A 15,014-nucleotide genomic window follows, 5' to 3' on the forward strand; every position below is an offset into this window, starting at 1 on the left:
GAGATTGCAGATTTCTGAGGGATCCAGAACAGAAGTTGCTGCTGCCTTGATTTCTTGTGTTGTCCGAGTTGAGTTAATAAAAAGGAAGACTAAATAACATATGCCATGTTATGTTTCAAAATGTCATGTTGTGTTTGTGAAATGTCAATAAAACATTTAGCCAAAAAGAGAGCGTAAAGAATTCAACCATGATTGCCATTTACAGAGGGAGCAAAAGTAGAGACTTCATTTTTAGGAGCAGGTGGACCCCTACTGTTCATAAGAGGAACTGCACCTTGAAGAAGCCGTCCACTACTCTCCAATGTGATTGCAACCAGTAGGTAGCCCAGATAGCAAGCGGATCTGGGCCATATACAGGCCAGATCTGGCACTTGTGGTTTAGTTCTGGCCCATATATGGCCCAGAATCATTACACATCCGCTTGCTATCTGGGAGTGCTGTGGTCAGATATTTGTACACCTACACGCACATTCATTTGTCAATGAACTACATGATGCTCCGCCTGTAGATCCGTTTTTTGGTGAGTTCTTCTCACTTCTGGGCGACACTCTGGCTGTCATGACAGAACAAATGCCTTCTGCTTGGTTGAGTGAGCTTCCTTTAGGTTTTTGTTTTTTTTAACACTTCCACCCTCCAGACTAGGGTTGCAAAATTCCTGGAATATGAAAAGTTTGAAACTTTCCATGGGAATTTATGGGAATTAACTGGGAATTTTGGGGTTATCTATACCAACTGTATGTACCTTGTCATAAACAGACATACATATAAACAATTTGCTTTGTCATAAGCAGAAATGCAGTCAAACATTTCTAATAAAACTAGAAAATTGCATTTCCTGCAGAAAATGCGTGTGAATGCTGAGCAGCTGAACGGAATAGCAAAAGCATTGCTGAAAATGCATGAATGTGAAAAATCTGAAATGTCAAATGCATCACACCTGAACGGCTGGAAATCCTGGAAGCTGAAAAGCCTGGAAGCTGAAATGTGAAACTCGCAGAATTGGAAGCTGAACTGCATTGCCTAACAAAGCTAAAAACTTAAATACAAAAGCTGGACGATAAACTGTAATACTGTCAAAGCAGAAACATGGAATAAATGATGGAATGTATTGCTAAAAAGCTTGTAAGCTGGAAAACCTGGAAGCTTAGCTGAAATGTGAAACTGGCAGAATTGGAAGCTGAAGTGCATTACATAAAGAAGCTAAGAACTTAAATGCATTGCTACAAAAGCTGGAAGATAAGTTGTAAGTATATCAAAGCTGGAAAATAATGGAATGTATAGGTAAATAGCTTAGAATCTGAAAAACCTGGAAGGATAGCTGAAATGTGAAACTGGCAGAATAGGAAGCTGAACTGCTTAACCCAAAGAAGCTAAGAATGTAAATACACTGCTAGAAAATGTGGAAGATAAACTCTAACACTGTCAAAGCTAAAATATGGAATAAATGATGGAATGTATAGCAAAAAATTGGAAGCTTATCTGAAATATGAAACTGGCAGAATTGGAACTGCATTACCTAAAGAAGCTACAGTAAGAACTTAAATACTTTTAAACTTTTCAACCTGAGTAGTTAAAGCCTTGAACTGAGCCTTTAGCTTGAAAGATGAGCAATAGAGTAATACTATCAAAGCTGAAAGATGGAATAAATGGTGGAATGTATAGCTTAAAAGCTTGGAAGCCTGTCGGGGACAGTACAGTGACCTCTGGGCAATTTCTATGCACCCAGCCGTGAAGACCGTGTGTCTCTAGCCCACATGGGCTGAGTTCTGTGGTCCATGGCATGGTGGAAAGACTCCGCCGCCTTGGGTCACCGCTGGTCGGGGGCAGTGCCTTGTCCTCCGGGCAATCTCCTTGCACCCACTGGTGAAGACTGTGTGTCTCTAGCTCACGCAGGGGCTGAGTTGTGGGGTCTGTGGCGTGGATAGTGGCGTGGTGGCAAGACTCCACCTCCTTGGGTCACAACCTGTCAGGGACAGTACAGTGACCTCTTGGCAATCTCCATGCACTCACCTGTGAAGACCATGTGTCTCTAGCCCACTCAAGGGCTGAGTTGTGGTGTCCATGGCATGTTCAGTGGCGTGGTGACGAGACTCCGCCCCCTCGGGTCAGAGCTGGTCGTGGACAGTGTAGGCCGTGCCGGGCTACCCACCTGCCTTCACCAGTGAAGACCGTGTGTCTCTAGCCACCTCAGAGGTTGTGTTGTGAGGTCCGTGGCGTGGATAGTGGCGTGATGGCGAGACTCCACCCCCTCCAGGCAGAGCAGGTCGGGGGCAGTGCATGGACATCCGGGTAATGTCCATGCACCCACCAGTGAAGACCATGTGTCTGAAGCTCACTCAGGGGCTGAGATGTGGTGACAGTGGTGTGGATAGTGGCGTGGTGGCGAGACTCCGCCTCCTTGGGTCACAACCCATCAGGGACAGTACAGTGACCTCTTGGCAATCTCCATGCACCCACCCGTGAAGATCATGTGTCTCTAGCCCACTCAAGGGCTGAGTTGTGGTGTCCGTGGCGTGTTGGCGAGACTCCGCCCGTCAGAGCCAGTCATGGACACTGTAGGCCGCGCAGGGCTACCCACCTGCCTTCACCAGTGAAGACCGTGTGTCTCTAGCCGCCTCAGAGGCTGTGTTGTGAGGTCCGTGGCGTGGTGGCGAGACTCCGCCCCCTTGGGTCAGAGCCAGTAGTGAACAGTGTAGGCCGCGCTGGGCTACCCACCTGCCTTCACCAGTGAAGACCGTGTGTCTCTTGCTTCCTCAGAGGCTGCGTTGTGAGGTCCGTGGCGTGTTAGTGGCGTGATGGCAAGACTCCGCCCCCTTGGGTCAGATCTGGTCTTGGATAGTGTACGCCGCTCTGGGCCTCCCACCTGCCCCCACTTAATTTGTACTTAGTCTTGATTGTGTTTATACTGCTGCTGTAACAATTCAATCCCCCCATCAACCTACAGTACCTACTGTACCTACCTACCTACCTACCTATCTATCTATCTATCTATCTATCTATCTATCTATCTATCTATCTATCTACCTACCTACCTACCTACCTACCTACCTACCTACCTACCTACCTACCTATCTACCTACCTACCTATCTATCTATCTATCTATCTATCTATCTATCTATCTATCTATCTATCTATCTATCTATCTATCTACCTATCTACCTACCTACCTACCTACCTACCTACCCACCTACCTACCTACCTACCTACCTACCGACCTACCGACCTACCGACCTACCGACCTACCGACCTACCTACCTTCAGGTACTAATTACTGACATAAAGCATGAATCAGCTTTGGATTCTGACTGAATGATTGGCCAGCAGTGTGCATTGGTGGTGGATGAAATGAAAGAACTTCACCATATAGATGAAAATTACTGCACTACAGATGCTACCCATCATCATCATCATTATCACCACCATTATCACAAGCATAAAAAATGTCTGACTCTAATGCCTAAAACACTATCCTCTATAAAAGGCAAGCATCTTTTTCTTTATTCAGAATCCCATGGTTTATTGCCAGAAAAATCTACAGTACGTGGAAAAACCGTCACTCTACAAAATCATACAACAATGAAAAGTATTGATAGAATGGTTTAATTTAAAAGACACTATCGTAACAGAAATATTCTGGAAATCTAGACAAACGAGGATCACTTTATTTGGATTTTTTGTTTACATTCAACATCAAGGGTGGTGAGGGGCTGGGTCGGCGGGCTGTGGCCGGTTTATGACGGCATGGCGCTGGATTCCTCAGGGTCTGCGCCTGAGGAAGGCGACTCTGGGGAACTGTCAAAGGGTTAGGTCCATGGGTGCAAAACCACTTCTATACCATCAATAACCACACACATATAGGCACTTAGATACCTTTTGTTACTCATACTCTCGGAATGATCTTCTTCCGTTCCTTGGCTGCAAGATAGAGAATGACGTTATTATTCTAACAGTTTGAACCTCCAGCTCTGTGGTGGAAATGTCTAAGAGGTATTTTATTCAACTTAGAACAGAGCTCAGTGAATTTCATACCCGATACAGGAAGTAGCCTCTGCTCTGGATCCCTCCAGGACCCTTCCGCTCCACCTGAACAGAGAGGAACACATTTCACCTCAGATCTCTGTACAACACAGATCCACAGACCAGTAAACGACAGAGATTCTCATTCTGAGGGAGTGTTTTCCCCCTCCATTTTGTTCCTTATGGTTGAAAGTTTTCCATCTATTGGCTGAAACAGCCGTGCCCTGTGTGCCCAGCACCTCACAGTCCTCTCTGGTCCAACACTCATGAGGACAGAACCATAAGATCAGACTAGAGTCCAGTCATGCAGCATTTCTGCTGCACTTTCCACATTTTCTCGGATGATTCTGGTGTTATTTACTATCTGGATGTCGGTATGAGAGAGGGTGAGCAGGCACCATAGCACCATAGCTGCACTAATTTTAGACAATAATTGCCATAAGTATGGAAAAGAACAGCTAATGTAGACTGACCCGGAACAACGATGGAGGACAGTATGTCTCACACGTACCTCACAGACACAAGCTTTCATCATATGCTTTAGAAAAAAGATGACGATTTCCTGAATTTACATGTTCCATTGCATGTCAAGAGGGTTCACATGTTCATCCACCCGCCTCTGTCCTCGGCTCGTCCGTCTTACTGTAATCATTCTCAAAATGCCTCAGGTGACGCAATGTTCTGCACCCCTCAAGCAGAGTTTAACAGCGCTGACTTGAGTTCAGATCTGAGCTCACATTTTCACAAAGTGTTGCATGCAAAGTGAATAATACGTTGTTTCTCACTTATAAGTGATAGCATACACTTCTGTGTAGGCTAGTCGACAAACTACACAGAATCATAATGGCTTAACGCTGTAGCATCCGCCATGAGGTTACAGCCTCAAGACAGGTGATGAATGGATGCAGAACAGAAATGTGTGTGGAGGGTACATACGCGCACTTTAACTCCTCTCTCTCTTCTGGCATGGAGCTGAGGAACAAGCTGCAGAAGGGGATGTAACGCTGGGGGCTGACACACATCCACACAACAACATGACAGACATGAGAAACATGAGAACCATGAACAACCATCCTGGGAGAGGAGGGGCTGGGTGTGCAGAGAGGACTCTCAGGTAGAAGCATGTGCACACTGTAAGTGCACGCACACACACGCACGTACGCACACACACACACACACACACACACATACACACACACACGCACATACACGCACACACATGCACGCACACACACGCACACACATACACACACACACACGCGCACACACACATACACGCACACACACATACACGCACGCACACACACGCACACACATACACGCCAGCACACACACGCACACACGCGCACACACACACACACACACACACACACACACACACACACATACACGCACACACACACGCACACACATACGCACACACACACACACACACACGCACGCACACACGCATGCACACACGCACACACACACACACACACACACACACACACACACACACTCTTATAAAAGTCCTCTTCTCAGCGTGCCTGTGTTAATGTGTCCTCAAACAGCAACACATATAACAGCACAGTCCTGACATGCAGCCATGCAGGGACAGTTGTCAAACTCCTCACAGCAGTGTTGATGTACGCAGAACAACCAGGGGCAGCAGGGATGAAGTCAGTTCAGTTACAATGAACGGTTTACATAATTGTTAGGCAATGTATAAAGTTAAGCAAATTCTGTTGAATCATTTTTATTTTATTTTATTATTATCGTTATTGTTTCTACAAATGTAACCTTGCTTCCTGAATTTAAACAGAATTGTAACTAAATTCACCTTGAACCTGATATGTTCTCTAATTTATCCCTATTGTCAGTCCAAAACTTTTTAATCCTTTCTGAAACAAGTGCACAGTAAACATGTGGTCCCCAGCCCATGATGCATGTTCCTTTGTGGCAATGATGGAGTGGAAACATGGAATTTATTTTTGTTAATAGTAATATTGAATTAATATGATACACTAACCAATGACAATCCTGACATGTAAAACAAGGATTAAAGAAGCCAGGAAGCTTCATTGTCTAAAGTATTTTTTGAAGTGTCCCTGAGTATAATACTTTTACTGAAACACATGTTATACCATACTGTATATATATGGTACTTATACTGTGTGTGTGTATGTGTGTGTGTATATATATATATATATATATATACATACATGTGTGTGTGTATGTGTGTATATATATACAGGGCAGGCAGGAGAGGAGAGGAAACGCACACCTACTATCCCAGGTGCAGGCAGGCGGTAAACATGTGGACTAGAAGAGAGGAGACGCCGCATACTCTGGCAGGTCTGATGCAAGCAATTTATTTCGAGACTCTCCTCCACCTCCCTCCCTCCACCTCTCTCCCTCCACCTCCCTCCCTCCACCTCTCCTCCACATCCTTCCCTCCACCTCCCCTCCACCTCTCCTCCACCTCTCTCCCTCCGTCCCCTCCATCTCTCTCCCTCTACTTCTCCTCCACCTCCCTCCCTCCACCTCCCTCCCTCCCCTCCATCTCTCTCCCTCTACTTCTCCTCCACCTCCCTCCCTCCCTCCCCTCCATCTCTCTCCCTCTACTTCTCCTCCATCTCCCTCCCTCCACCTGTGTGCACATTATGAATGGGCACTGTGGTACTTATAAAGTATCAACTTTGTCACGCCACAAATCATACCATTTTTAACGAAACAACTTGTTCTTATCACATTTGATGGAGACAATGCCCAAGAGTGCATGTGTGCAATGCTCACTGAACCGGGAGAAAAAATTGAAAATTGTCTCTAAAGCGCTATATTACCATTAGTAATTAGCTTACCGGCAAAATGGTCAAATTTCAAATGTCTATAACGTCCTTGTTTTTTGAGATATCTACAAATGCTAACATGTTCAACATGCTAATGTCCTCTTTGTGTTAACGTGACTTCACAGTCACACACACAATTCAGGTCCCTAGATCATTGTTGTACAAAATGATAACACTTCTTTGTGGCCAAAATTATTTTTCTTTAAATTCGAGTTTCTCCGCCATCTTGGATTGGATCTTAGCTGTGAAAACCCTATATGTAGACATGCACTAGACACGTTGAATTTCAGACCGATTGACCGTACAGTTTATGAGAAGAAACTTTTTGTAGGTTTTGCCAAATTTTTGACCTGTAGCCAAATTCATCATGGCGGAAACTATGGGTCCAAATAGCAAGTTTGTTCCCCATGAGGAATAACATAAGTGTTCCAAATTTCATACATTGTTGTCCAACGGGGTGGAAATGCCAGCCTTGTTTGCTAAATTGCTCATTAAAGTGCCACATACCACATGCCAATCATGGTGCTTCTTTGTGGCCTGCTTACTCATGCATGGTCTGTAGTTTGGATCTGGTGGTTTTCAGCATTTTTGGTCCAGGACTTCAAGACAAGATAGCATTTCAAGAAAAATGTGAATAATAAAAGGGTTCCTACTGTACGCTATTGCATATGACTCCTAATAAACACGAGAATCGTAATGTTTTGAACAGGGATTAAACAAGCTACTGTAAGAAACACCTACATCTATGTTTAAGCCCGGTGGATTTGGAAAGCAGAAGGGCCCTTGTGTAGAATAGATTATACCTGTACTGAGACACAAAGTATCGTTTTTTGTACTGGCAATAGGAAAAATGAACTGTGGCTAGCACTCCTAGGGGTGTGCTCTGGTACGTACATCTCACATGATGGACGAACGGACAAATGTTGTTTTAATAGCATTACCCCTTCCAATTTCATTGGGTGGGCTGTCATCGGGTGGGGACAGTTACTATTGCAAAGTGTGTTCTCAGTAGCTCCAAATTAGTATCAAAATCAGATCCTAAATGAATTAATGAAGCCATCACAGGAGCAGGAAGACAACTTGTTGATTCTATTACAGTCAGTCGGAGACTTGAGAGGAAAATGGTCGGCACTTAAAAATTACGCACCGCTATGAATTATGCAGGCTATAATCCCTTCTCTGCAAAAATGAGTCTTCGTCGTTGTTTTTTGGTCATTTTCTGGTTCTCTAGTTTACGTGGGTTCTCTTCAAGCCAGTCACACTGATGGCAGCTGTGTCTATGGTGGGGGAAGAGGGGGGTGCATGTACAGTCTATTCACATTCCCATGCAGCAAGGCAGTCTACCCCTACAGTCTTCCCCCTGTCTGAGACTGGAGGATGGAGCCCCCTGTCTGAGACTGGAGGATGGGGACCCCGGCCTGAGACTGGAGGATGGGGGCCCTGTCTGAGACTGGAGGATGGGGGCCCTGTCTGAGACTGGAGGATGGGGGCCCTGTCTGAGACTGGAGGATGAGGCCCCCTGTCTGAGACTGGAGGATGAGGCCCCCTGTCTGAGACTGGAGGATTGGGGCCCTGTCTGAGACTGGAGGATGGGGCCCCCGGTCTGAGACTGGAGGATGGGGACCCCGGCCTGAGACTGGAGGATGGGGCCCCCGGTCTGAGACTGGAGGATGGGGCCCCCGGTCTGAGACTGGAGGATGGGGGCCCTGTCTGAGACTGGAGGATGGGGCCCCCTGTCTGAGACTGGAGGATGGGGCCCCCTGTCTGAGACTGGAGGATGGGGTAATGAGACAGCAAACCAGGAAGAGGAGAGGCAGGGGGTGGGAGGGAAGGATGGAGGAAAGCTTACAATGCAGTGGAAGTGGTTGGAAGTACTGTATCTATATCAGTGTGTGTGTGTGTGTGTGTGTGTGTGTGTGTGTGTGTGTGTGTGTGTGCGTGCGCGTGCGTGCGTGCATATATGTATGCTTTTGTGGATAACAGCTGTCTGCCTTTAATTCCTAGAAATGTTTTGGTACTGTAGCTTTCTGCGTCAAACGTCAGCATTAGTTGCAATTTTCTCCATACACAAGCACAAGTGCGAATTCCAGTGATGCCGTGTGCCTTCTTATGTCAAGCCACATAGCAGATTTATCTGTCAACCAACTCACCATCCCCTCTGTGAAGCCAGTACCTTGGGGCTTAGCATAATTAGATAAAAACTGCACACACAAGTACAGTAGTACATACACGTATATTACAAATAACACATATACAGTAGATACACATAGAACAATCAGTCTCTCTCTCTCTCTCTCACAGACACACACACACACACACACACACACACAATGCATACAAACAGAGAATTATAGATAGGTTTCATGCTGTAAATGGGAATATTTTGTATTAAAATAAAGATACATTATAGCAAGCAACACTCACCCTTTTACTAAGTTCTCGAACTTTCAACTCCTGTAACAGCAAGAAAACACAATGACACATGGTAGATAAATATAATCAATATAAAAACCATGGCTTACATAACAGAATTGTGTTTAAATATAGTGTGAAAAGTGACATGAAGTACTATAACATTCTGTATTCATCCACAACTTCATGATCTACTTTTACAGCATGTCACTTGGAGTATCGACATACACAGTATTGATCTGAAGCAGTAAATTACCTTGGACTTCTGAACAAGCATCAAGACACACAGTTCTTCTGGGACGTCATGTGCCTGGAAACATGGCAGAAAGTAATTTCATTATTTTATAAAATTATTTGCATAAAATGCAATTGAAACACTATTATTATTATTATTATTATTATTATTATTATTATTATTATTATTATTATTATTATTATTATTATTATTATTATTATTATTATTGGCTCCGCACCCGGCGACCGCCAAGGCGTGTTATTTCATTTGTTCGTTTGTTTGTTTGTTCATTCATTTATTCATTGTTTAGCAGGATTACACAAAAACTACCAGAGCGATTTTCACAAAACTTGGTGGAGGCATGTAGCTTTGGCCAACTTAGAACCCATAAAATTTTGGAGCGGATCAGAATCACTGGGCAGATAAACAAATTAAACCATTTCCCTTCATTTCATTCTTACGTCTTCTGCTAGGTCAAGAGGTTAAGGCTTTGCACGAGTGATTTCTCATCCCGGGTTCGTGTCCCAAACAAGATTTTTTTTCTCTTTGTTTACAATGAGGAGTCAAATCAGCTTTAGATAGATATCAGCTTTATATATTTGCTTGTAATGGTAAATGGTAAATGGATTGCACTTATATAGCGCTTTTCCACCTTAGCGGCACTCAAAGCGCTTTACAATGGCCTCTCATTCACCCATTCACACACACATTCACACACCAATGGCGGTAGCTGCCATGCAAGGTGCTAAGCTGCTCATTGGGAGCAATTTGGGGTTAGGTGTCTTGCTCAAGGACACTTCGACATGTGGACAGTCGGAGCTGGGATTCGAACCAATGACCCTTCGATCATTGAACGACCCACTCTACCAACTGAGCTACAGCCGCCCCTTTACATGTAATGCATGTAAAACAAAATAATATCTGATTCTCATTCATTCACTATTAGGAAAAATTATATTTTCTTAGTCTGGATCCTGTGGTAAGCTATTACATATAAACTGAGGTGTGATTTTAACCATTTCAACTGAGTTCCACCAACTAAATGCATTAATGCGCAGCTCTGAGCACCCTTTCTAGTTATTATTATTGTTATTGTTATTGTTATTATTATTATTATTATTATTATTATTATTATTATTATTATTATTATTATTATTATTATGCCAATAGAAGAGTAATAAGACTTAGCTGTCACCAGGAGATTTGAACACACTGAAGAGTCAAGAATAATGAGCTCTCAGTTCTTTATTACTGCTCTGCTCACCCGAAATGGCAGGTCTGCAGAGAGGTAGGATGAGCATGCGTCAGCTATCTGCTGGGAAGAGAGCTGCCATGAGAAAGGAACGAGAGAGAGAGAGAGAGAGAGAGAGAGAGAGAGAGAGAGAGAGCTCTGGTCTACCTGGCTGAGAAGCTGGTCCTGGTCTATTATGGCTCCCTGTAGCTCTACTGGAGCACCTTCCAATGAAAAGACAGAGATAGAGAGACAGACAGACAGACAGACAGACAGACAGACAGACAGACAGACAGACAGACAGACAGACAGACAGACAGACAGACAGACAGACAGACAGACAGACAGACAGAGATGGAGAGATATACAGAGATGACAGAGAAGACAGACAGAGGGAAGACAGACCAGAACAGTTAGGCGTGGTCAGATGAACTGTTTGTGCTGAAGGTTGAATTGGGGCCTAGGAAATCCTTATTTGTGATTGGTCAGGCCAGTCTCCCAAGGCTGAGGTCAGCGCTATTCACAGAATCACTCATATACTCTCCTTGTATTCAAATTCTGAGATTATTATTATGAATTGTATTTCTATATATTTATATAGCGCCCTTCATGATACCCAGAGCGCTTTACAGAGTCCAGTATTCATTCAGACACAGTCATACCGGTGGTGGTAAGCTACATCTGTAGCCACAGCTGCCCTAGGGCAGACTGACAGAAGCGTGGCTGCCAATCAGCGCCTACGGCCCCTCCGACCACCACCAACATTCATTCAAATTTATACGTTGCATGTCTTTATGATGGTGGGGGAAGCCGGAGTACCCGGAGGGAACCCACGCAGGCACGGGGAGAACATGCAAACTCCACACAGAAAGGACCTGGAACGACCGGGATTCGAACCCAACCTTCTTGCTGTGAGGTGACAGTGCTAACCACTGAGCCACCATGCTGCCCACAATAGGATATATATGATTATTGTGTTGGGACTTTAATCTGGACTGGCAGAGTGTTGCTTCTGAGTACCTGAAGGAAGTGAGTGGTAGTGAGTGGTTCTCAGTTGGTTAATGAGCCCACTAGGCCGAATCCAGAAAATTATGTTAAATCTTCCCTTAGTGATTTATTCTTTTCCAACAGATCTCTGCCTGCTGTGTTTTTGATTTGGGTACAAGTGACCACTGTCCTACGACTTACATTAGATCTACAAAGCTGGTGAAAACAAGACCACACATCTGGAGGAGAAATCTCTCAACGACCAAGCCTTTTTAGATGATGTCATTGACTGTAATACTCTATGCTCGGTTGAGTCTAATAGCGTGCAAGTTGCCCTCGACACTTTTGTAAAAACATTCAATTACTTTGTAGATAAACATGCCCTTTTGGCCGAAAGGAGCCAGTTGAGGTGGTTCGGGCATCTAGTGAATATGCCTCCTGGGCGCCTCCCTAGGGAGGGGTTCCAAGCGTGTCCGGCTGGGAGGAGGCCACGGGGTAGACCCAGGACCCTTTTAAGAAGACTAGGACTAAAGATAGAGTTGCACCATGGTTCTCTAGTGAGCTGTCTACCTTGTTTAATGTTAGGAATTGTGCCGGGTCCAGTGTCAGACTGGCTTTCTTTTAGACAACTCAGAAATAAATGTACAACAGCTGTATGAAAACTGGATGGATGGATAATGTTCAGGAAGCCATTGTTAACCTGTAGCTGGATGATAAACTCTCTTTCAAGTTTCATGCAGATAATCTAGCCTCTAAGCTGCATCAGAAAATTGGCTTCCTGTACAGAAACCCTTCTAGCTTTCCTATAGGCTATGTTCAACAGGAAATTAATTGTTCAAGCTGTTTTTCTATCAGTATTAAACTATGGTGACATTATCTATAGACATGCTTCCGTGACAACATTGAAACCCTTTAAAAAGATTTATTATGGGTGATAGATATGACACTGGTCATTACAGGTGATACTGTAGATATGACCATTGTGTTCTTTATCATAAGGTGGGCTGGCCATCTCTTTCTCTTTGTTTTGTTGACTGTGTCTCTGTGTAAACTCGCCATCACTCTAAATGAGGGAAACCTCAGTGCTTCACAAGTATAAAAAAAGGTTTGAAATTAAATGAAGATATGCTGTGGCAGCAAATCTCTCACCAGTTGCTTTCCTGACTTCAAAACATTAACATGACATATACAATAACCAAACATTAACCAGATATCATTACAGTAAGAAAACAGTTAAAAGGTTAGGACTCTTGTTGGCTTTGAAGTGAACTGATGCTATCGCACCACTGGGTTCACTGTGAGATGTCAAACAGGAAAGTCTGGTGCATGAAAATATGATGACAACAAGATTGCAATCACACTGTTCTGCTCAGGTATCTTATTCTAGACAACTTATCTCAAAATTCTACATGCACTGCAGTCCCCCAAATGGCTACTGCAAAACACCAGACCATCCCAATCCCGACTGGCATTTTAAGGGGAATATTGTCCCTATTATCTGACACCATATTAATCAAAATCCCACAACACTGTTACGCTATTCCCCATAAAATCCAGAACAGTGAGAAATAGGCAGAATAAAGTTGTGTGTGTGTGTGTGTGTGTGTGTGTGTGTGTGTGTGTGTGTGTGTGTGTGTGTGTGTGTGTGTGTGTGTGTGTGTGCGCGTGTGTGCATGTGCGTGCGTGCGTGTGTGTATGTTTGCACAATAAGGGAGAGACCCAATGTGTGTGTGTGTGTGTGTGTGTGTCTGTGTGTGTGTGTGTGTGTGTGTGTGTGTGTGTGTGTGTGTGTGTGTGTGTGTGTGAGAGAGAGAGAGAGAAACAGAGAGAGAGGGGGAGAAAAAGAGAGTCAGAAGGGAATTTGGTCATCTGCGCTCATCTTATAGAAAACTTGGTAATAGAGGTCTAGGCCTCTTAGCCTACTGTACTGTACATAATGGTGCCTTTTATTTTCCTGTAGCCAAAACACCATAGCAACTGATGCAACAGAAGAGGCTGTTCTCTAAATCAAGAACTGCGGGTTCATCAATACCTCACACGTTGATGGTTGATTCAGACCTAACTAAAATATAGGCTACTGGTTGCATATCGCATAAAAACAATACATTAACAAAATAGTTCTGCCTTTTTATCTCACTTGAATAAAACTGAAATCAAATCATACACATAATGTGATTGGTGCATTTTGGCACCTATCAGAGTAGAATATACAGTAGACTATCAGACGTCCACTGCAAACATGTCCATCACATTGAGGGGCGTGTGGAGTGCTGACACCTCCATTCACTGCTCTTCAAACGTCTTCCTGCCTTTCTCCTGCTCCTCTAGAACAACTCGTTAATAAGCTAATTAGCCTACATTTTTAAAGCATACTCCAGTCTTAAAATAAAAATGTAGCCTATTATGAATACACCCCACGCGTTGCAAAGAGACGTTTTTTGTATTTAGCCTACTTGATTAGCTAATTATTTCAATCAAATAATTGTAGGCCTAATTTGAGTTTCAACAAGTGGGGTCGTATGGTTAACGTTAAACCGATTTAATGTGAAACAATTTCGTTTGACCGTATTATTACAGTAGATAATAATTTGAAAGGCACCAAATGTAACTTGTGAGCCTTTACAATGCTACAGTATAATTGCAATTAACAAAAACCCAATTACAATGCATATGGATTTATTATGTAGTCATAACTGCTCAAAACTTTCATTCAACGCTTTGCATGGCTCTCAATTTGTTTTTACAGAAAAAACACAGGAGTTCCTGTCCACAACTAGCGCACTTAAACCTAAAGAAGCGTGTCTCAAGAACTTACTTTTGCAGACGGGTACCGCTGAGATGAGGAGAGCAGCGAGGCACAGACTGGCAGTGCTGAGCGGGCTCATCGCGCTATAGAGGCTGTTCACGTTGCTTGCACTGCAGGTCTGGGAAAATCTGGTTTGGCTGTGAGGGGTCCTCATCATCATTAGCTACTACTCGCTGCGCGCTCTTAGCTTATGTGCTTGTTGCTCTGTTATAGCCTAAGTATTTCCTCGGGGCAATTATATGAGGTCACACCCTCGATCAGTGACTCTCCTTGGCGTCATTCAGGGCTGGCTCCACATCAAAGGATCATTATTGGGATTTTTAAAGGTTACATTTTTGGATTGAATTTGGACAATTTTACATGACTCAGACATTGCCTAGCTTATAGCCTACAATTAACTAATAAAATTACTGATGTTTTACCTGGAAACTTTGGAGCCCCATGAAAACATAAACCTAGGCTGCACACACGAGCCCAATCCAGAGTCGTTCTTA

General features: G+C 43.9%; 1 protein-coding gene across 1 annotated transcript; it reads right to left on the reverse strand.

The window, feature by feature from the left end:
• Positions 1–3,877: 3,877 nt before the first annotated feature.
• On the reverse strand, positions 3,878–14,674 carry nmu (neuromedin U; the record flags this gene model as incomplete). Its single annotated transcript, XM_084444467.1, has 7 exons — positions 3,878–3,916; positions 4,031–4,084; positions 9,274–9,303; positions 9,518–9,571; positions 10,761–10,808; positions 10,896–10,951; positions 14,530–14,674. 7 exons carry the CDS (start codon positions 14,672–14,674, stop codon positions 3,878–3,880), a joined length of 426 nt encoding a protein of 141 aa, XP_084300593.1.
• Positions 14,675–15,014: the final 340 nt, after the last annotated feature.

This window comes from Borostomias antarcticus, assembly GCF_949987555.1.
Source record: "Borostomias antarcticus genome assembly, chromosome: 10".
Classification (NCBI taxonomy): domain Eukaryota; kingdom Metazoa; phylum Chordata; class Actinopteri; order Stomiiformes; family Stomiidae; genus Borostomias; species Borostomias antarcticus.